Source organism: Camelus dromedarius, chromosome 17 (assembly GCF_036321535.1).
Source record: "Camelus dromedarius isolate mCamDro1 chromosome 17, mCamDro1.pat, whole genome shotgun sequence".
NCBI classification, from domain to species: Eukaryota; Metazoa; Chordata; class Mammalia; order Artiodactyla; family Camelidae; genus Camelus; species Camelus dromedarius.
Window position 1 is genome coordinate 41,620,983 of NC_087452.1, and position 21,761 is coordinate 41,642,743.

The 21,761-nt window shown below is 54.1% G+C and overlaps 3 protein-coding genes across 12 annotated transcripts in view; 1 reads left to right on the forward strand and 2 right to left on the reverse strand.

Annotated features, from left to right (window-relative positions):
• DLEC1 (DLEC1 cilia and flagella associated protein) overlaps positions 1-5,417 on the reverse strand; it is a 77,954-nt gene extending 72,537 nt beyond the window's left edge. For 2 of the 7 annotated variants that reach the window (XM_031469939.2, XM_031469936.2), the window contains exons 1-2: positions 5,237-5,410; positions 4,585-4,646 (exon numbers count right to left, since the gene is read on the reverse strand). The gene's annotated coding sequence lies outside the window, so the exon portion shown is untranslated. Of the gene's footprint in view, positions 1-4,584; positions 4,647-5,236 lie in introns of all 7 variants that reach the window. The other 5 variants (XM_064496733.1, XM_031469948.2, XM_010982066.3 and 2 more) reach the window with 4 other exon arrangements.
• Positions 852-21,745, forward strand: PLCD1 (phospholipase C delta 1). 4 transcript variants are annotated; one of them, XM_031469962.2, is made up of 15 exons: positions 852-1,007; positions 9,236-9,400; positions 12,798-13,026; positions 17,626-17,755; positions 17,856-18,087; positions 18,607-18,808; positions 18,906-19,050; positions 19,126-19,275; positions 19,365-19,523; positions 19,757-19,916; positions 20,119-20,235; positions 20,634-20,812; positions 20,906-21,038; positions 21,115-21,264; positions 21,395-21,745. In XM_031469962.2, exons 1-15 carry the CDS (start codon positions 974-976, stop codon positions 21,478-21,480), a joined length of 2,271 nt encoding a protein of 756 aa, XP_031325822.1. In that variant the 5' UTR covers positions 852-973; the 3' UTR covers positions 21,481-21,745. The 4 variants fall into 4 exon arrangements, with proteins under 4 accessions (XP_031325822.1, XP_064352809.1, XP_031325819.1 ...); XM_064496739.1 differs by lacking the exon at positions 852-1,007 and adding an exon at positions 4,736-4,845; XM_031469959.2 differs by lacking the exon at positions 852-1,007 and adding an exon at positions 5,565-5,781.
• Positions 13,151-21,761, reverse strand: part of VILL (villin like) — a 32,637-nt gene continuing 24,026 nt past the window's right edge. The window contains exon 22 of the mRNA XM_064496736.1: positions 13,151-13,291. Within this exon, the coding sequence (XP_064352806.1) occupies positions 13,208-13,291 (84 nt within the window). The 3' untranslated portion in view covers positions 13,151-13,207. The remainder of the gene's footprint in view (positions 13,292-21,761) is intronic.

Here is a 21,761-nt window from a genome sequence, read left to right on the forward strand (position 1 = left end):
CAGGACCCCTGGATTTTCCCATGGGGGATCTCTGGGTACCCTACAAAGAGGATGTCTGGGTTGCAAGAGTTGAAGGTGGGAGTGGGGGGGGGGGGTCCATGTAGGGATCCCTTGCCCAAACAGCCCCTTAGGAGCCACCCAGATATGGAACTCTGGAGTTATCACCTCACCTCAGATTCTGTCCCCCACTCTGCTGTACAGATCGCCAGGAGTTTGGGGTGTGAGGGGCTCAAAGGTGACTCCCTTGCATCTACTTGCTGTAAGTTTTTAACACTTCCTCCCCAGCCCCTACCAAGGGCACTTCTGCGATTAGAAACTTCCCCAGACGGGCAGGGACCGTCCTCCGGACTAGGTTCAGGCATTTCTTTCTGAGGACTTCCTAACTTGTGCCCTCCCGGCACCTATTTTGCAGAAGGGAAAGCAGACATCGGGGAGCCGTGGCTGGACTCCAGGACTCCGAGGCTCCTTTTCGCAGCAGCCTGGCTGGGCGTCGGACATAACGTGGTCCCTGCCCCAGGAGGGTGCCAGATCCCTTTGAGCATCACCCTAACCCCAGCGAGGCGCCCACAGGCAGGGCGTGGGGTCGGGCCGCCCTTGGTAATGACAGGGCCCGCGGCTTGTGGGTGGCGGCAGCAAAGGAAGCCAGAGGGATCTGGCTATTTCTGGCAGGGACGCGCCCACCCTCCGAGGCCAGGGCTGGCCAGGCTTCCCGGCCTCCACCTCTGCCCTCCTCCCAGATCCCCAAGAGAGGCGGGGAGAGGCGCGGGTTGGAGGGCCCAGGGGGCGGGGGCGCAGGCAGGCGCGGGGCGGAGCGGAGTCCCGGGCCCACCTCCGATCTCCTTCCCCCCCACCCCCAAGCCCGCAGTCCTTTCGGGTCCCTCCACCGCACTCCACTGGGACCCAAGGTTGCTCGCGCTGTCGCCGCAGACTAGTGTCCCGGGGCGCCCCCCTCCCGCCGCGCCGCCCTACGGGCATGGACTCGGGCGGGGACTTCCTGACCCTGCATGGTGAGTACTCGACTGGTGTGCTAGGGGACCCTGCCTGGGCCGATCCCGCGGATAGCCGTGCTCGGCCCTGAGCGGGGGACCCCCAGCTCCTTCAGCCGCCCTCCGCCCCGCCCCGGGCCCGCCCCTCGGCCCTTTTGTCGCACTGACGAAATCTCGGCCCGGGACTGCCGGGCACGACCCTCGGCGTTTCCAGACTTGTCCCCTAGATCCGGCGGGTGGGGAAAGGAGGGTGCGAATCTGAAGGCTTCCCCAAAGACTACTCCCGGCCCCGCTGCCTCAGGGACTACCCCCACCTAATCCTGGTCACAGAAGTCTGGGCTCCAGGGTCCAGCGCACTCGGAGGGGCCAGGGAGGAAAGGAAGTAGCATCCACGAATAACCAAGATCTCTCGGCCCCGTCCAGGCCGCCCAGAGAGGATCCCCAAAGCCCAGGCGTGCCTGGACCGCGTCGGGTGGCGTGGGTGTGGCGAGGAGGTGCGCTAGGTTGAACGAGGTCGGACGGCGCTGCGGTAACTGCCAGCGCAGAAATCGTAAGGATGCCCAGGCGGCCCGGAGCAGCCCAGTCCCCACATCTGCGCACCCTCCTGGAGGGACAGGCTCAAGTCTCAGCTCTAAACTGCCTCTGTCTCCTCGACTGACTGGGAAACAGTCTGGGCCAGCTCCTTGTCCTATCACTGTCTCCAGGAGAGAGAGCAGTGGCGGGTTCCCGGCTGCAGAGGCTGGAGATCTGCTGGCTGCACAGGTCCCCAAACCTGGACTTCGCAACTCTTTATTCCAACCTGGGGATTCACCCACTCTTAGGGGGCTTTGCAAACACTGCCCCTCTCACGCCAATCACTGCTTAACTCCATCTCCCTGTTTTCTAGTACCCTTGGGGTCAGATGCTTTAGTACCCCACTCCCATCTATCCAGCTAAACCACACATGGCAATGATACATGGGAAAGGGAAAGGCAGAGCCCTCCAGCTGTTCACTGGTGACCCCCTGGAATTCAGAGAGACTCAAGGTGTTCCTTTCAGCCAGTCCCAGTCTGTCTCATGTTTCCTAGTTGGCCCAGACCTGGTCCCCATGGCCCAGAAAGACCTTGCTCAGTGCCCAGAGTTGTTACCCTCACACCAGTAGCCTGGGCTCCTCAAGGTAAACTCGTCCAGCTGGGTCATGGGATCCCTGCCCTTTCCAGTGCTCCCTCCTCTCCCCTAGGGACAAAGGTGTCCTTAGTGCTCCTGCCACACTGGCAGGAAGGGAGGCTGGTCAGCTCAGAGGACCACAGTAGAGACCTCTGCTTTCTCTCTCTCAACCTTTAGCTAGTGCTGTCTACCCTTCAGACTGCCACCTCTTCCATGCCTGCTTCATGCTCAGACCTCCTAAAAGCCTTCTGGTTGCCTCTGGCACAGCTGCAGCCTCAGCTCATGTGGGAATAGGCTCCATCCTGGGCATCTATGCCTTTGTGCAGTCTCTCTCCCTGGCCAGCCCTAGCCTCTTCCCTGGAGAAGAAGCTGTGTGGAGGCTCAGTCAGCACCTCCCAATCCTGTGGCATGGGCTTGGCAGCCCTGGCCCATCCTGTTTGACACCTGCCTCCCAAGTGCCTGACTGTCCAGCCCTTCCTGCAGAGCTGGCATGAACACTGCAATCCCAAGCTGTTTCCCTGAAGGTCCTGCTGCTGCTAGTTTATCACCCAAAATTACCTCCCTTAACTGCCTTTTGCACCCCCTGCAAACCAGATTGGGGAGCAAGAGCTTGTCATGGAGAATTAGTGGTGAGAGGAGTTGGTCACTGTGCTGTTCCAGGTTGAAAGTCTGTACCCTTTTCATATTTTGGGTCTCCCAGCACTGGACATATGCTGTGGGACCACACTCTCTGGCTTGGGCAGTTGGGAATCTGCTGCAGAAGAGCCCCCTCCATTGACCTATGGGACTATGGGGCCCACCTAGATACGGGGTATCCCTCTGTCCTCACCCCAGAAGCATGCAGAGGCAGTGTAGTATACAGGCATGTATTACTGAGGTAGACTACCTGAGTTCAAGTCTTAGCTTTCCCATCTTAGACAAATCCCTCGATTTCCTTGTGCCTCAGTTTCCTCAACTATAAAATAGATAAGAACACTACTTTCCTCATAGGATTGCAGTGAGGATTGAATGAGGTAACACATATAAGGCAAATATGAGAACAGTGCCTGAGTACCCAGCAGGTACTATGTTTCTGCACGAGGCCCACCCTGCGAGTGATCATGCCCTGTGAGTTCTTTGTGAGATAAGAAGGCACCATAAGGTAGTTCCTAGCCAGGAAAAATGTGACCAAAACTGGGTTTAAGAATCAAGGAGCTCCACCTGGTGCCTCTGAAGCCCTCAGACTGATGCTCTAGTCCTCTGGTCTCATCCCCCTACCCTACATCCTTTGCTCTCTCCATTCTAGCCAGGCTTGCACTGGCTTTTCCAGCAGGTCCCCAGATGTGCCTAAAAGGACATTATCTCCCAAAGTCCTTCCCTCACTGAACACAACCACCTCCACCTCCACCAACTTGTCCAACACTGAAAACCTCCTGCCCCACTATAAAAACTGGCATTTGTAAGAGTGGAAGGCAGGGTGTAGGAGGGTCCTTCTCTGGTCCCAGGACACCCGGACTCCAGCCCTAGCTTTGCCTCTACTTAACACTGTGACCCTGAGCAAATCCCTTTGCCTGTCTGGGCCTGTTTTCTCATCCATGGGAAAGCACTATCTACTGACGGGGGATGTTGTGAGGGTAAAACACTAGTGGGCAAAGGAGATCTAGTTTGGCAAAGAAGCCAGGACCCACAAGAGATAAGGGTTCTAGAGTCATCATAGCATTAGGGGTGGCCAGCCCTCTACAATCTCAATTATGTTTCAAAGCTGTCTGTCCCTGGGGTTCCAGGACCACACTACACAGACACATGCTGATTCACACTTATCTTAATGTTTTTTGTGCCGCAGGCCACTTCGGCAGTCAGGTGAATTCTGTGGACCCCTTCTCAGAATCATGTTTTTAAATGTATAAAATACAATACACAAGAATTCAAAGGAAGCAAGTTATACTGAGACATGATTCTATCCATAGGTCCTTGGCAGGGGTCCTTGGCCCTCTGGTTAAGAACCCTTGTGTGGTTTTTCTGAAACAGAGGTTCCCCTTACACTCTGCTCCCCTTTATTCCAAATGAAGAACAATTTCATGTTTGCATCCATATTCCAGCTCATCTACACTAACACACGTTCTCATGATTTACTCTCGAAGCTGTGACCTTAAGCAAGTCACTCTGTGCTTCAGTTTATTATTATTATTATTATTATTATTATTATTATTATTATTATTATTATTATTATTATTATTATTATTATTATTATTATTATTATAGCTGTGCTTGTCTGTGCTAATAACTGGCTTTGCCAGTGACTCACTGCCAGTGCTGGTGACTGGAGCTGCAGTGAGGCGAATGAAGGAACTATTCAGAGGCAGAGAGTAAAAGAGAGGAGTGAGTCAAGCCTCTGGGTGGTGTCCTGACCTTGACACACAGTAGGGGCTCAGTAAATAACTGCTGGGTAAATAAAAGGGAAGTCATAACTTACATGAATGGTCCCACTGTTCCCGAGCACACTGGCAGCACAGTTTCATATGGAGTTCTTCTCACCTATTTATCAAAGCAAGCCTGCGTTAATGAACTATTTTTAAGATCAGCATTTTTTTTTCAAGAATTCCACTGGCATTTGGAACCTAGGAGACTAGCCCACGCAGGTACCAAAACTCTCTAAGAAGGAAACAGGCCCGCCTGAGGTTCACCAGTGAGGAAGCAGCCCGCTGAGTCACAATGGATTCGTTGAGTACTCGAGGTGAAATATTTGGCGGGCTCTGCTGCCTGGCCCATGCACCATCCCCGGCTCCGTCTGACCCCGCCCCACCCTGTTCTCGGCTAAACTCTGCAACCCAGGCCGCCGCCCACCGGGTTTGGCTCCCCGGTTCAATCTCGCCCAGCCCTAGAGTCCTGCGCCAGGTCCCCAGCTAAGTGTTTAGTATTTGCGGTTCAGGCTTCGCCCCGTGGTCGGACTCCACCCCGACACCGCCTCCAAAGTCGAGGTCCTGCCCCCCTACCCGAACACCGCCTTTCCAGTGAGAAACCCTCCCCCTGTTCGTCCCCGGGACCCTGGCTCCGCCCTCGGCCATCTTCCTGGGCCTGGCTCACCCCCATGTCACCTCCCAGACCCAGTTCCTCCCGCTTCCAACCTCTTTGACTCCAGCTCCGCCCCAATCGGCTTTCTGGGCTCAGACTTTTGCCACAGATCTTCTTCCTGGGTTATGGGTGTGTCCCACCCCGCCTCCCTGTCCTGGCTCCTCCTCCTGGGCGCCCCGCCTCCTGGGCTCTGGCTCCTCCTCTCCCCGCCTGGATTCCACTCTCGCCACATCTTCCCGGGGGCATCGGTCCGCCCCTCTGGAGCTGGCCCCGCCTCCTAGGGCCTGGCCCCGCCCCCTTACCGCTCAGTACCGTCCCGCCCCTAGTGCCAAGGCCCCGCCCTTACCCTGAGTTCTAGCTCCGCCCATCCACTCCTGGTCTCCACCCCTGCTCCCCTCCAGGGCGTCGATTCCGCCCCTTAGGGCCAGGGCCGACTTCTGGACGCCACACTGTCCCGGGCCAGGCCCAGCGGGTGGCAGGGGCACTCGGAGCGTCATGCAGTGCCTGGGGTTTTCGCGCCGGAGCCGGAGCCACTCCACAGAGCTCTACTTGCAGGATCAGAGCCTCAGGGTGGCAGCACTCAATGGGCAGAAGCTGGGTAAGGGATCCAGGGCCCCCCCCCCCCCCCCCCCGAGATCTGCAGAGGCTGGGACAGGACGCAGACTTTCTGATCTCAAGGTTGTCTTCGATCCTTTGATTGGACCTGTTTAATACTTCTGTGAGTGTGTGATCCACTGTGGGGTTGTGTTTGCAGGGGTGGTATGTGGAGTGAGTACAAGGGGGATTCGTTACCTATTCTCCTGATCTACCTCAGCCCCTCCAAAGCTCCCCGCCCCTTGCCACCCCCAAACCATCTGTTTACAATCCCAGTGGTGATTCTGTCATTTGTGTGGTACTGGGACACTGTGCAGCTGTAATGATATGTAATGCTGTGTAACCAAGTGGCACCAGTGTGACAGTGTGTGATCCAGTGTGATGCCGTACACCGTGTAGGGCTGTGGGTGACAGATGTGATAGTGGGTGACCCAGGTGACTGAGTGATTCTGACATCCTGTGTCATGGTGTGTATGTTCTGTGGATTTTCTGCTGTTACTCTCTGTGGCAGGTGTCCCTGAGTGGTGGCTAAGGTAATGTTTCCTAGCACTGACCCTGTGTGCAGGCTTCTGAGTTCTGACTCCACCATGTAACTTCCTTGAGCCTCAGTTTCATCAACTGTGAAATGGGAATAATGATAGTGCCTTCCTCATTGGGTTGTTGGGGGGATTAAATACATGTGCTAAGACCAGGATCTTATTCAAATACTAACAATTATTATGGTGGCTGCTATTATGATGATGATGATGATGTTCTGGCACTGTATGTGGTGTGGCTGTGTGACTCCATGTAATAATTGTGGCCCATTGCTCCTTCCATGTTGTGTAGGGCAGTGTGTGATGAGTATGGTAGTGTGGTGTATATATGACTATATCCCATTCACAGTGGAGCTGTGTATTGCTTTGGATTCCAGATTCAGTTTGTCTCCATTATGCATTACACTTCGCACATGGGCAGGACTCCTGGCACTGCCTACCCAGCCTTCTATTAGCACTGCAGCCCCCTCTGCACTCCCCACATGGCCACCTCACTGTGTGCAGCTAGCCTGGGCACGTTGGTAAGGCTGCAAGGTCCACCCTGAGCTCAAAGGCCCCTCATCGCCACCCTCCCACAGGAGGACTCAGTGCCACAGCTGAGAGTGGGGCTGGGCAAGGGGTACCCAAAGACTTTCTGGGTGCTAAGGGAGCAAGGGCATAGAAGCAAAAGGGCCTCAAATGAGACTTAGAGATGAAGAGATGGAAGGGTCTGCCCAGATTTCCCAGTGGCCCAGAGGGCAGTGGTGATTATCAAGACCTATCTTGGGACTGAGGTCTGTGTTCCAGAAGGCATGTCAGCAGCCAGGGGGCTTATCTCTGCCTGACCACAGACAAGGCCACAGCCTGGCTCCAGGACAGGATGAACGTGTCATCTCCTCACAGTGTTTTTCCAGAGCCAGTGGGTGGGGCTCACCTGCCTTCTACGCCCCCACCCCGCTCCCATCTGTGCTGTGCGCGGTGGCTTGCCCTGATGCCCAGCTTGGGGGTGGGGTGCAGGCAGAGGGGGAGAGGGTGTCCCTCCCAGTTGCTTCTCAGGCTCAGGAAGGTCAGCAGAGTCCCCCAGCTGAGCTGAGGTGGCTCTCTCCTCTGGCAGCTGGGAACCACCTTCCCCTCCCTCTCGTCTTGAGCCCCACAGACACAGCCAACAGTTGAGGACATCCTGCGGGAGCCCCCTCCTTCTCCACTGGGCCCCCCTTGGGGCTAAAGGGGAACTGCCAACACCAAGGCAGGGGGTCTCCTGGAGGTGGTGGAGAGACCTGGGACAAAGGTGGGGAAAGGTCACATCAGACTGTAACGTCTGAGGAGGCCCAGAGACACTTCCTCCAACACTGTTCTCAGCCAGTGCTGATGGGGGAACAGGCACAGAGAGGGAAGATGGTTGCCTAAAGCCATGGTTGGGGAGCAGGTATTAGCACTGGGCTGGGTCTCCGCTGGAGGCAGGAGACTGGGGTGGGACAGAGAGGGTGTAGGTGGCCAAGGCTTGGGGAAGTGGTCCAGAAGGTTCTATAGGTTATGTCCATGTGTGGAGCAGGCTGCCTGGGTGGTGGGAGGAGTGGGGCACGGGTAAAGTGGGAGAGCGTATTAGGCCTGGGGATCCCAAGGCCCTGGACCTGCACAGCCCTGATGCCACTGCTCTGCTGGAGAAGAAAGCTGAAGATGGCTGAAAAGTCACAGAGTTTTCATTTTGGGGACAGAAGTGAGGTGAGATGGCCTACTGGCTCCAAACAGAGCTGGCTGCTGGACTACACATGGCTAGGGTGATGAATCTAGGTGCAGACCTAGAACTGGAGGTGTCTGTTAGATTCATGGGTCATTATGGCGGTGGTGGGGTCTCTCCTTGATCACAGTTGGTACAGGGTCTGCATGGGGCTGAGGACTTCTGGGGATCCAGGTATCCCTTTGGTGCCTCCTGCCTGAGCCTGGTAGGACAAAGGGCACTATGTCTTTAGGAGCCCATGCCTCAAGCCAGCCTGGGTCCCTGCAGAGAGCTGGACAGGAGGGCGCCAAGCAGCCAGGGTTTTCTGAAAGGGCTGCACTTGTGCCTTAGGGCTGCTACATCCTGAGGGGGGGTCCCAGACCCAGGACACTCAGAGATTGTGGGCAGGGAGGGATGGGGCATCCCAGCAGGCCAAACCCAGGCCTCGGTGGGTCATTTGTCTCTTGTGGGGACAAGGATCATAGGCCCACTCAAGTCAGGGATGGGGGCAGCAGGGGTGAGGGATGGGAACAAGGGCCCCACAGCAACCACAATGTGGACACCAAGTACTACAACTGCTGTTGCCTTAGGATCGCCCCAGACTCTTGCAACATGGGACTTCCCTTTGAGGTGGATGCTATACTGTTTACAGACAGGAAAGCAGAGGCCCTGAAACATGAAGTCACTTACCTAGGTCGCACAGTGGTCAGTAAGGGGACCTGCATTTAGGCAGAGGTGATCCCAGAGTCATTGGACTTGTGAGGCTGTTGGGCTCTTGATGCTCTGGGGTCCATTTCCACCTGTGTCTGTCCCTTTTCCTTCCTTCTCTGCCTAACCTTTTGGTCCCAGCTCCCTTCAGGACACTCTGATCCCTAAGTATGCTGGGGAGGGGCCCACTTCGTCTTTCAGAGCCAGGTCATTTCCTAGCGGTTAGCTGCCCTCCCTCTGTCCATTCAGCTATGGGTGGCCAGTCTTAGTGTATAAAGTGTGGCCATGAGTGGGTGGGTGTCCCAAGATTTGCAAGGTCTCAGCTGGCATTCAAGATGACTTCCTGGAGAAGGCAGGGCTCCAGAATCAGGCTGGAGCAAGTCATGGAGGGAGAAGTGAGCAGAGAGCTGAGGATGGAGGCTGGTGACAAGAGGGTCTGGAGGTGGGCATGGCCAGCATGGGGACTGAGGCAGTAGGGACACTAGAGGAGGTGGCATCTTACCAGCTCTGCCCCCTAGGCCTACAGGATGACAAGGACATACAGGCACTGCTGAAGGGCAGCCAACTCTTGAAGGTGAAGTCCAACTCCTGGCGGAGAGAACGCTTCTACAAGTTGCAGGAGGACTGCAAGACAATCTGGCAGGAGTCCCGCAAGGTCATGCGGACCCCGGAGTCCCAGCTGTGTGAGTGCCCTGGGCTGCTGGGAGTGGTCAGGGTGTGGAACCCATGCTTGAGGGGAAACTGATGCTGGCAGGGGTGGGATGGGGCTGGAGTTCAGTCATGCACCAGGATCAAGGCAGGGAAACTGAGGCCAGGTCTGATGGGGCATAGGTCGGTCAGGACCAGATACGGAGAAATCAAGGGTGGCCAGCGTGGGGAAGAGGAGCCTGTTAAATCACTGATAGGGAAACTGAGGCCTAGTCAGGCCAGAGAAGGCAGCCATGGACTGAGGACCACAGATGGAGATGCTAACGCCTTTTGGGGTAGGAATATATAGCTGTGACCTCAGATGAGGAAAGCCAGGCTCAGAAGTAGGGAGGGAGCTGGACAGTACTGCCTGAACTCACAGGTATCCACCCAGACATTTGTGGGAAGGAGGGAAGCTGGGTGGACCAGGACTGCAGGTGTGGTGAGGCCCAAAGTCCGGGGACAGATGAGGCTCTTCCGGGTGTCAGTGGCCAGGATGTGAGGTGGGGCCGCAGGAGGCAGCTCCTCCCTCGGACTGAGGCCGTAACAGGGAGGTTCCAGTGGAGCAGGGCTGGGACTTGCAGAGAGGGGCCTTGGCTGGGCAGCTCCCTCGATGGCGTGGGCCTGAGGGCTTTCTAGAAGCTTCAGAAAAGGCCCAGAAATCCAAAGTTTAGGCCTGCAGCTGGAGAGTGCCTCCTGCAAGGCCTCAGGGAGAAAGCTCTGCTGATTGCTGCCTTTTACCACAGAACACCCTAAAGATTTTGTAAAATGAGAGGTCCCCTCTGTACCTTTACTTGCTGGGAAAATTTTAGACCAAAGCTATTCAAAAGGACTTTCTATGATAATGGAAATTATCTCTGTATCGATGCTGTCCAGTATGGCAGCTACTAGCCACCTGTGGCCATTGACCATTTGAACTATGGCCGGTGTGACTGAGGAACTGAATTTTTAATTTTACCGAATTTTAACTAATTATATTTAAATAGCCACATTTGGCTGGTAGTGCAGAGAGATCACTGCAGCTGGATTTCACAGCTAAACCCCCTGGAAATCCTTCATTCATTGACCCACCCTTGGCCATGGAGTGGGGGCATACGCAGGGTCAGCCCACCAGCAGGTCTATTGGTGACAGGTGACAGGTCCCAGGCAGGAAGGGGACAGGAGGAAGGGGACAGTCAGCCCACTGAAGATGCCCCAGAAAGGGTCTGCCAGGACCCAGGACACTGGGCAGAAACCTGAGAAGGGATGACCCGCAGGCATGTAGCCTGTGACAGGGCCACAGGGGAAGCTGGACAGGAGCTGGGTCAGATGGGGAGAGACTGACCGGGTCCTGGGGACTGTGGGCCATGGAAGGGTTCTGAGTGGGGCTGGGCAGGGTTGGAGGGGGCAGAGCACTCTCAGAAAACTACCCTGAGTGCATGTCAGCCACATAACACAGGAGTGACCCAGCCTTTGCTTCTATCTGTGGCACCAGCCAGGCTCCTTCACAGGCCTCTGCCCTGATAGGGGGCTTCCTGTTGGATACTGGCAGGTGGCAGCCCCGTGGGAACGGAGCATCTTACTCTCCAACCCCTGGGGAGTCCCAGGAGGCCACCTGCCAGCCAGTACGTAAGCCTGGTTCCCAGCGTGTGCCAAGAACTTGGCGGGGGTGGGCAGGGGGCAGAGGAGTGGGAAGTCTGGGCCTTTCCAGACCTGGGCTGGATGGGAACCACATCCCGGGAGAGCTGTAAGCACGAGGGCTGTTCCTCACATCCCAGGCAGGGGCCCCAATGTGAGCAAAGGTACAGCGGTGGGAATGAAAAAGAGGCATGAGTGAGGGGCCTGCGTCCTGAAAGGAGGGGCTGCAGGGGTGACAGGTTCGGGGTGGGGTATCAGGTGTGCTCCAGCGAGAAGCGTGCCCGGAAGAGGCTCTTTCCCACGTCAGAGACAGAGAAAGGTCTGGGCTGCTCATGCCTGTGGGCTGCTTCCCTCCTCTGGGTGACTGCTCTCCACTGCGTTACATCTCCCTCTGGGAAACTGAAGCCAGGAAGGGGCCCCCAGTCCTCTGTGCCTCTGCTTCCTGTTCCCTAAGTCTCCCCCAGTCCTGACACCACGATCTTCCTCACCTCTAGTTCCCGCAGGCAGACAAGGCATTATCAGCAGGGAAGGCATCTGGACTTTCTCATGGTGCGGGTGGGGTGCTGGCGTCCATGGCTCCAGCTTCCTGTTTCCACTCCCAGCCTGCGGCAGCTGCAGCCAGTGCAGGGCCAAGCAGGGACGGAAGGCTGTGGGCAGAGGGATTAAGTAGGGAGATCCCCTGCACCCTAGATGGCCCAGGGTTTGTATGTCTCACACCTCAGAGCCTGCCACATGCCACACCTGTGGGGCCTGCAGGTGGCTAGGATGCCCCTGGCCACGCCGTGTGGGTAGTCTGGGAAGGACAGGCAGGCTTTTGACCAGAGCTGGTCTAGAACCCAGGATAGATGGATATGGATGGCTCAGGATGGGGATGGGGCAAGGGCAGAGCCTGGACCCTGATGCTGGGAGGCCCAGCAGGAGCCCAGCTGGTGGGACTGGCTCCCAGCCAGACCAGGGAGGGCACACTTCAGGTGAAGGGGGAACAGGCAGGACTTTGCTGCTCCCTGAAGCTTGGAAGGCTGGGCTGTGACAGGAGGGCCCTCTGGCTCCCAAGGGCAGAATGATGTCATCTCTCAGATCTCCATGTGTACCCCCCAGTCTGCCTCTTGGGATCCTGAAGCACTGACTCTGCCAAGGGGCTCCCTGAGCTCAGGACAGATACATGCAGGGCAAGACCCTGGCTGCTCTTTGACACAAGCCCTTCTCCCTCTGTCTTCGGCCCTCTGCCTCCAGGCCCCAGGGCCAGGGCTGACTGAGGGTTGCTCAGGTCTTGCAGGCGGTCAGGAGCAGGGCCAGGAGGCTCTTATGGCTGTCCTGAGGGGGAGACGGGCTCAGAGTCAAGTACCATCAGGAGGGTGTGTGGCCTCCTGTCACAGACTCCAAGCTCCAGAATGATCTCTGTCTGTCTGAGAGCCCTGCCCTGCCCTAGTCCTCTGCCAGGGGCCTTGCTCCCTCCCAGCACAGAAACAGGGAGCCCGGGACCCTAGGTGCCCTTCCCACCCTAAAGTAAGTCCCTCTCTCTGTCTCTGTCTCTCCCTCTCCCTGTGAGTCTCCACTCTGCCCACTACAGCTGTCTCATGTCTCTCCTCCCTGGATTGTCCCTGTCCTCCTTCCTCCCTTTTATCCCACCTTTGACCATCTTCCTGACCCTCTCCTTCCTCTCTGGATCAAGGCCTGAGATCCAGCCCTGGCTCTGTGTCTCTGAGGCTGCGTGTGTCAGGGGCAGGGGCTGGCCTCACAGCTCTCTCTGTACCCATCCCCACCTGCTTCTTGCAGTCTCCATTGAGGACATTCAGGAGGTGCGGATGGGGCATCGCACGGAGGGCCTGGAGAAGTTTGCCCGGGACATACCTGAGGACCGCTGCTTCTCCATCATCTTCAAGGACCAGCGCAACACGCTAGACCTCATCGCCCCATCGCCAGCCGACGCCCAGCACTGGGTGCAGGGCCTGCGCAAGATCATCCAGCACTCGGGCTCCATGGACCAGCAGCAGAAGCTGCGGCAGTATCCTTTTGGGGGCTGTCGGTCCAGGCCCAGCCTGTGGTTACTGGCTGTGGTCGTCCCCAGGGCAACCTGGGCATGGAAGACACCCAGCTCAGGCCGTCATACCAAAACAGCAAAGACTGGGTGGCTTAAACCACAGAACTTAATTTTCTTAACAGTTCTGGGGGCTGGAAGTCTGGGATCATGGTGCCAGCATGGTTGGGTTCAGGTGAGGGCCCTCTTCCTGGCTTGTAGATGGCTTCCTTCTTACTGTGTCTTCACACATCTGTAGATGGCAGAGAGAGAGATTTCTGGTGACTCTTCTCATATGGGCACGAATCCCATCCTGAGGGCGCCAGTCATAACCTCATCCAAACCTCTCAAGGCCCCATCTCCGAATACATCACATTGGGGGTTAGGGCTTCAATACCTGAATTTGGGGGGAACACAATTAGGGGAAGAAGGGACGGTACCTGCAGCCCTCTTTGGCCTACTCTGACCCAAGGGCCAGACAGCAGTGCAGCCCCCTGAAGTCTCTTGTCCCCCCTCTGTAACCACCATGGAGTTGGGAGGCCGGGGAGGCTGAGGGGAGCCGCCTGCTTCAGTGGGAGACCTAGTCTTGGATGTTTTAATCATGTTTCCTAGAGTTACTGTATTTTTTTCTCTCTGGGAGTTTGGGAGGCCACCCACACTGCCCCACCCCTGAGCCATTCTTTGGGGATAGATCAGGTTTCCCCAGGCCTGGTGTGCAGGCCAGCCTGTGAGCTTGAAACAAATTCACCTCCGAATTTAGGGGCAAAATGACACACTAGTTTATGATTCACAGCGATCAGGATTCAGGTATATAGGATTAGGGTGGATCCAGTGCCACCTTTTTTTTTAATGACAGTTTTATTGACATATAATTCATATACTGTATAATTCATCCACTAAAGTGTACAAGTCCATGCTTTTGAGTGAATTCACAGAGTTAATGCAACCATCACCACAATGAATTTTAGAATATTTTCATCCAAATAGAAACCCCAGGCCCATCTCCCCACAACCCCCAGCCCTGGACAACCACCAATCTACTTTCTTCCTCTATATATGTTTGCCTTTCCTGGACATTTTATGTAAGTGGAAACATACAGTCTGCTGTGACTGGAGTCTTTCACAGAGCATAATGTTTTTCTGGCTCATCCATGTTGTCACACGTATCAGTACTTCATGCCTTCTGTTTGCCTAATACTATTCCATTGCACGGCTATTTGAGTTATCCATTCAGCAGCTGATGGACATTTGGGTTTCTGCTTTGGGACTCTTCTGAATAATGCTGCTGTAAACATTCGTGTATAAGCTTTTGTGTGGACATATGTTCTCATTTCTCTTGGGCATGTACCTCAAACTTCTGAGTCTTGAGGTAACTGTATGTTTAACCTTTTGAGGAACTGCCAAACTGTTTTCCAAAGAGGAAATTTACATTCCCACCAGCAGTGTCTGTGGGTTCCAGTTTTTCACATTGTCGCTAACCCTGGTTATTATCGGCCTCTTTTACTATAGCCATCCTTGTGGGTTTGAAGTGGCATCTTGGTGGTTTTGATTTGCATTTCCTTAATAGCTCATGATATTGAGCATCTTTACATGTGGTTACTGGCCATTTGTATATCACTTTGGAGAAATATCTATTCAGTAGATCATCTGCCCACTTGCTGTTGTTGTTAAGCTCTTTTTTAAAATAGACCTATTAATTTTAATCTTAATTCTCGGTTAATTGAGGTAAAATGTACATAACGTAAAACATACTGCCTTAACCATTTTTAAGTGTACAGTTCAGTAGTGTTAATTACACTCATTGTTGAGCAACCCATCTCCAGAACTCTTTTCATCTTGTAAAACTGAAACCCTGTACCCATTAAACAGTAACTCCCTGTTCCACCCTCCCCTTGGCCCCTGGCAACCACTGTTGTACTTTCTGTCTCTATGAAACTGATTCCTCTAGGTTCCTCATATAAGTGAAATCATACACTATTTGTCTTTTTGCCATTGGCTTATTTCCCTTAACATAATGTCTTCAAGGTTCATCCATGTTGTCACATATGTTATTATTTCCGTACTTTTTCAGGCTAAACAATATTCCATTGTATGTATAGACCACACTTTATTCCTTCATCCATTAATGGACACTTGGGATGCTTCCACCTTTCGTCCACTGTGAATAATGCTGCTATGAACATGGGTGTACAAGTATCTCTCTGGGACTCCGTTTCCAATTCTTTGGGGTATATACCCAGAAATGGAATTGTTAGACCATATGGTAATTCTATTTTTAATTTTTGAGGAACCACCGTACTGTTTTCCATAGCACCTGTACCACATAACATCCTCACCAACAGTGCACAAGAGTTCCAATTTCTCCATGTCCTTACCAACACTTGCTATTTTCTTTTCTTCTTTTACTAGGTATCTGTGGTTTTGGTTTGTATTTCCCTAGTGATTAATAATATAATATTGAGCATTTTTATGTGCTTTTGTATGTTGTCTCTGGAGAAATGTTTATTCAGATCTCTGGCCCATTTTTAAATTGGTCTATCTGTCTGATTATTGAGTTGTAAGACTTTTTTTTATATATGCTAAATACAAGTCTCTTATCAGATATATGCTTTGCAAATAATTTCTCCCATTCTCTGGGTTTTTTTTTTTTTTTGTGGAAGTATTCTCTGAAGAACAAAAGTTTTTAGTTTTGGTGAAGTTTAATTCGTTTAATTTTTGCTTTGTTTCTTGTGTCTTTTTGATGTCGTATCTAAGAAGGCTTTGCCTAATCCAAAGCCACAATTATCTTACATTTTCTTCTGAGAGTTTTATAGTTTGAACTCTTAAATTTCTGATCCATTTTGAGCTAGTTTCTGTGTATGGTGTGATGTGGGGGATTCAACTTCATTTTTTTGCATGTGAACATACAGTTGTTTCAGCACCATTTGTTGAAAAGACTATTCTTTCCTCTTTGAATTGTCTTTACACCCTTGTCAAAAATCAATGGACCATAAATATAAGGGTTTACTTTGTGAATTTTGCCATAAAATTTTTTCATGTAAATATATATGGATATTTACATAAAACATCCATGCATATACACACAAAACCTGAAAAATATGGGTATGTTAGAATGAAGTTTTAAAGGCCCAGAAAACCCACTTCCTCCAGAAATTGCCGGTATTTAGGTTCTCCTCTAATCTTTTTTGCTGCATTTCATTTTGCCTAATGATGCATTTGCCAAAAATAGTGAAGATCATACAATTTGTATCCATTTTCTGTGTAACGTTATGTCGTATTTCCCTGTATTAGTAGTCTCCATAACAGCTTTGATGACTGTGTACTATTCCCCTGACTGGCTGCACTATAAATTAGAGAACAATTCTTTTAGTGGTATTTAATTTTTAGTCTTTCACCACTAAAAACAACATTGCAAAGAACTATGTTCATAAAACCTTTCAGTATTTAGGAGTATTTTCTTATCAATAGGTTCCTAAAAGTGGAATTACTGAGTCAAATGATGTAACAGGTTAAACACTTAGCTATACCTACATCGCTTTCCTAAGGGTTGTACTAATTTACTTGGCCCAAGTGATGGATAAGGGGGTCCATTTCACTTAACCCTTACCTTTAAGTTGCTAATCTTATAGTTCAAGAAGTTGCATCTCATTTCCAAATTGTTGATATCTTTGATCACTAGTAACGTTTGCAAAAGGTCAGTTTATAGCCCTTTATCATTTAGTTATTAGGGTCATTGTACCGTTTTCTTTTTAAATTAATTCTTCAAAGCCTTTGCTGCAAATGCTTCCTCCAGTCAGTCAGATGGATAACTTTTTTTTTTCTTGATTTGATCCTTAGAATTTTTAAAAGTTTAGGTGGCATGATTTATGTTGCTGTTTCCTTTGTGATTTCTTCTAAAAACTGACTGTCATGCTTTCCTTGTGCTCAGGAGTTCTCATTGTCCTGTTCTATACTTAGCTCTCTATTTTCTGTGGAATGTAGCGTGGAGCTCCGCCTTCTCTGGTTCTCAAGGTCAAGACTGACGGGAGAGATAGAGGGAAGGGAGAAGTGGGGAACCTACGCTCCCCAATCCTGACACCATGATCCAGGCTTTGCTTTTGCATGTGATGTCCCCACCTTCTAATCACTGGCTTGAAATTTGCTGTTTCCTATTAATTAAGCCTCAGGTGCTTTAGTTAGTGGGGTAACAATTCTATACTGAAAGCCAAAAGGACACACCTTGAAATGTTAACAGTAGTTACACCTGGGTGATAGGACTATGGGAGCTTTGCGTACTTTTCTGCATTTTCTAAATTGTCTGTAATGAACCCTTTTATAGTGAGAAGAGAAATGTTCTTGAAATTCTGAAAGGGTTCAAAGCCAGAAAATAGGGGAAAAAAAGACTCCTTCATCGGATGTCACATTTCCTCCAAAGAGGCTACCAGGTCTTGCCCATGAAATTTTGTAAGACAGGCCTGTGGGGAGCTGTATCTATAGGGGGCCTCAGTCCACCTGGGCCCAGGAGTTGACCCTGAGCTTGAACTGTGGCTCTGGCTGGGACTTCAGGGGTACCAGGGCTGCCAGGTTCTTTCCTTACTGCTTGCCCAGCTGGATTCACTCCTGCTTGCGAAAGGCTGACAAGAACAAGGACAACAAGATGAGCTTCAAGGAGCTGCAGAACTTCCTGAAGGAGCTCAACATCCAGGTGGACGACAGCTATGCCCGGAAGATCTTCAGGGTGAGGCGGGAAGTGAGGCTGGGTCTGCCTGTCAGTGGGTCCTTGCCCACAGCCCGGAGCCTGCTCTGAGCCCTACCCACCTGGCGTCCTGGCTCTGCAGGAATGTGACCACTCTCAGACGGACTCCCTGGAGGATGAGGAGATTGAAACCTTCTACAAGATGCTGACCCAGAGGAAGGAGATCGACCGCACCTTTGAGGAGGCCGCCGGCTTGCAGGAGACCCTGTCCGTGGACCAGCTAGTGACGTTCCTGCAGCACCAGCAGCGGGAGGAGGCCGCGGGGCCGGCACTGGCCCTCTCCCTCATTGAGCGCTATGAGCCCAGCGAGACAGGTGAGGGCCTGTGACCTGCAGCCCCAGGGCCACACTGGGTGGGGAGACAGCAGCCCAAGAGGGAAGGGGTCACCTCAGCCAGCCCCTGGTCATTATTCCCTGCCCCAGGAAAGCAGGCAGGGCCCCTCTCTTGGCTCCTCCTTCAGGCAGTTTGAAGACCCCCTCCCCCAAGGTATGAAGAGACAGGAGGCTGGAAAAGCAGGTGCTTTCCCTGCTTCCTTCTTTGTGCCCATGCTGGGCCTAGCTCTGAGACGTAGGATGAAGGTCCTGCTCTCGGAGGGCCTCACAGTAAGGGGCACAGAAGAGACAGGACCCCACTCTGAGGTAGTCACGGTCTGGTCCAGAGACTCAAACTTGCCCCCTTACAAGAGATATCAAGGACCAGCTCAGGACCCGAGACAGGGGGAGTGGGAGACCCTTCTCCCAAAGCGGTAACGCCGGGAAGGTCCCCTGTCCCCTGGAGGCTGCTGGCCGGGGAGGCCTCTGACAGGCCCCGGCCTCCCGCCTCCCGCCTCCCAGCCAAGGCGCAGCGACAGATGACCAAGGACGGCTTCCTCATGTACCTGCTCTCGGCCGACGGCAACGCCTTCAACCTGGAGCACCGGCGGGTCTACCAGGACATGGGCCAGCCGCTCAGCCACTACCTGGTGTCGTCCTCACACAACACCTACCTGCTGGAAGACCAGCTCACCGGGCCCAGCAGCACCGAAGCCTACATCCGGTGCGGCCCTGCGGGGGCGGGACCTGCGGGGGCGGGACCTGCGGGGGCGGGACCTGCGGGGGCGGGACCGAGGGCCTAGCCACCACCCAACTCGCAGGGCACTGTGCAAAGGCTGCCGCTGCCTGGAGCTCGATTGCTGGGATGGGCCCAACCTGGAGCCGCTCATCTACCACGGCTACACCTTCACCTCCAAGATCCTCTTCTGCGACGTGCTCAGGGCCATCCGGGACTATGCCTTCAAGGTGGGTGCACCCCTGGGGGTGGGGAAAGCGATGCTGGGGAGCCCAATGCCTCCTAATCTACCCTTGGGCCTCCAGGCGTCCCCCTATCCCGTCATCCTGTCCCTGGAGAACCACTGCAGCCTGGAGCAGCAGCGCGTGATGGCACGACACCTGCACAACCTCCTTGGCCCTATGCTGTTGGACCGGCCGTTGGATGGGGTCACCACCAGCCTGCCTTCCCCTGAGGTGCTGGATGGGGTTCCCCGAGGAAAGGGCAGGGGAGTGGCTGGAGTCCAGCTGGGTATTGACCAGCTGCCCCCCTACCCCATCCTTAGCAATTGAAGGGGAAGATCTTGCTGAAGGGGAAGAAGCTTGGGGGGCTTCTCCCCCCTGGAGGGGAAGGCAGCCCTGAGGCCATCGTGGTGTCAGATGAGGATGAGGCTGCCGAGATGGAGGATGAGGCAGTGAGGAGCCGCGTGCAGCACAAGCCCAAGGTTGGAGGGGGAGCTATGGGGGGAGGGAAGGGGAAGTAGCCCTGGGGCCCTCTCCCATCACCCTCCATCACCCCATGGGATGTGTGCCTTGTCCAGGTTTTCTGTGGCTGCCACTCAGACCCTCTGCCCCCCTCTCTCTGTCTCCCTGTCTTTCCGTGTCTGGGTTTCTGGCTCTCTCAGTGCCCACCTGCCCCAACCTCTGAATCTAACCTGGGCCTCCCCGTGGCCCCCAGGAGGACAAGCTCAGGCTAGTGAAGGAGCTCTCTGATATGGTCATTTACTGCAAGAGTGTCCATTTTCGGGGCTTCCCCAGCCCTGGAACCCCGGGGCAGGCTTTCTATGAGATGGCATCCTTCTCTGAGAACCGCGCCCTCCGACTGCTGCAAGAATCAGGTAAGCCTGGCCCTGCACCCCCAGGATGCTGTCCATCTCTCTGACCACCTGAGCTGGCCAGGGTCAGGACTGGCTCCCACCCCTTGGAATATCACCCAGAGCTGGCACTCCCTCCCCTCTGCTGTTAACAGACAGAGCTGGTAGGGAGGGGCTTGGGCTCACCAGATGGCCTCCACTTCTAAGCAGCCCACACCCACCTCAGGAAACAACTTTGTCCGCCACAACGTGAGTCACCTGAGCAGGATCTACCCCGCTGGCTGGAGAACGGACTCTTCTAACTATAACCCCGTGGAGATGTGGAACGCAGGCTGCCAGATTGGTATGGGCTGGCTGGAGCTGGGAGGAGGCCTGGAAGAAGGTTTCTGTCTGGAGGGCCAGGGGCCAGGAGCCTCTGGAGACCCAGGCAGAGCCAGATGCAGGGATCTGTGGGCTCAGGAGCTGGTAATCCAGGAGCTAGACATTCCCTCCACTAGCAAATCACAGTATCTGAAATCCAATCATTAGCACACTTGTCCTTTGAATCCAGCACCAGAAATGGAATTTGAGGTTGGTGTGGTGGGTCACTTAGGGGGCAGGAGGGCAGTAGGCATCGGAGTGATCCCAGACCCTGCTTCTGCCTCACCATGTGACTCTAGGCCTCAGTGTACCCCAAGAAGGCTGAGTTCTGGGGCCCCCCAGGCCAGCCCACAGCCTGTGATTGCTCTGTCCTGCCTGTAGTGGCCCTGAACTTCCAGACACCTGGGCCAGAGATGGATGTGTACCAGGGCCGCTTCCAGGACAATGGGGCCTGTGGGTACGTGCTGAAGCCTGACTTCCTGCGAGACCCCAACTCAACCTTCAACTCCCGAGCCCTTGCTCAGGGGCCCTGGTGGACTCGGAAGCGGCTCACTGTCAGGGTAAGGCCAGGCACAGGAGGGACAGGTGCCCGTGGGCCTCCCTTCTTCACTCACTACCATCCTGAACTCTTCATTGTCCCCTGCGTCCTGCAGGTCATCTCAGGGCAGCAGCTGCCAAAAGTCAACAAGAATAAGAATTCAATCGTGGACCCCAAGGTGACAGTAGAGATCCACGGCGTGGGCCGGGATATGGCCAGCCGCCAGACGGCTGTGGTCACCAATAACGGTAAGTGCTGGGCCTAGGCCACGCACAGCTTCTGGAGCTGGCGTCCATGCTGTTGACATGGTGCCTGCACTCCTAGGTTTCAACCCGTGGTGGGACACAGAGTTTGAGTTTGAGGTGGTTGTGCCAGAGCTCGCGCTCCTGCGCTTCGTGGTAGAGGATTACGATGCCTCCTCCAAGAATGACTTTATCGGCCAGAGCACCATCCCCTTGGACAGCCTCAAGCAGGGTGAGTGTGTGCCCGAGGGAGGGGATGGCAAGGGGGGAGGAATCTTTGGGCAGGGGCCAGCTGTCCCCTGAAGCATCCTCCCTGAGTGACCGGAACTCTTCCCTGTGCATCCTGCCCATCCGCCTGCCAGGATACCGCCACGTCCACCTCCTGTCCAAGAACGGAGACCAGCACCCATCTGCCACCCTCTTTGTGAAAGTGACCCTCCAGGACTAGGCCTGGGGAATCTGGTGGGGACTGTCTCACACAGACCAGGCCCTCTGCCCACATCCAGGGGCAGGACAAGGGCTGTCCCACCCTCTTGCTCGGAGCTGGTGGCCCCGCACTGCCTTCAGCTCTAACCTATTGTCTGCGCTGCTGCCTCTCCGGGGTCCCAGGAGCTGGCCCAGTCCCTGGAGCTGTCCTCAATTCCGTTAGGAACCACACTGCATCCTCTGGCCGGCCCTAGGTTGAGGGTTTTTATAAAAATCGTAAGAGTAAGTCCTGTGGTCTCTTTA

Coding starts and splice junctions, on each gene's coding strand:
- PLCD1 (XM_031469959.2), top strand. CDS start 5,679: ATGCAGTGCCTGGGGTTTTCGCGCCGGAGCCGGAGCCACTCCACAGAG. Junction 9,401..12,797: donor GACCCCGGAGTCCCAGCTGT/GTGAGTGCCCTG, acceptor TGCTTCTTGCAG/TCTCCATTGAGGACATTCAG. Junction 19,051..19,125: donor TCCGGGACTATGCCTTCAAG/GTGGGTGCACCC, acceptor TTGGGCCTCCAG/GCGTCCCCCTATCCCGTCAT.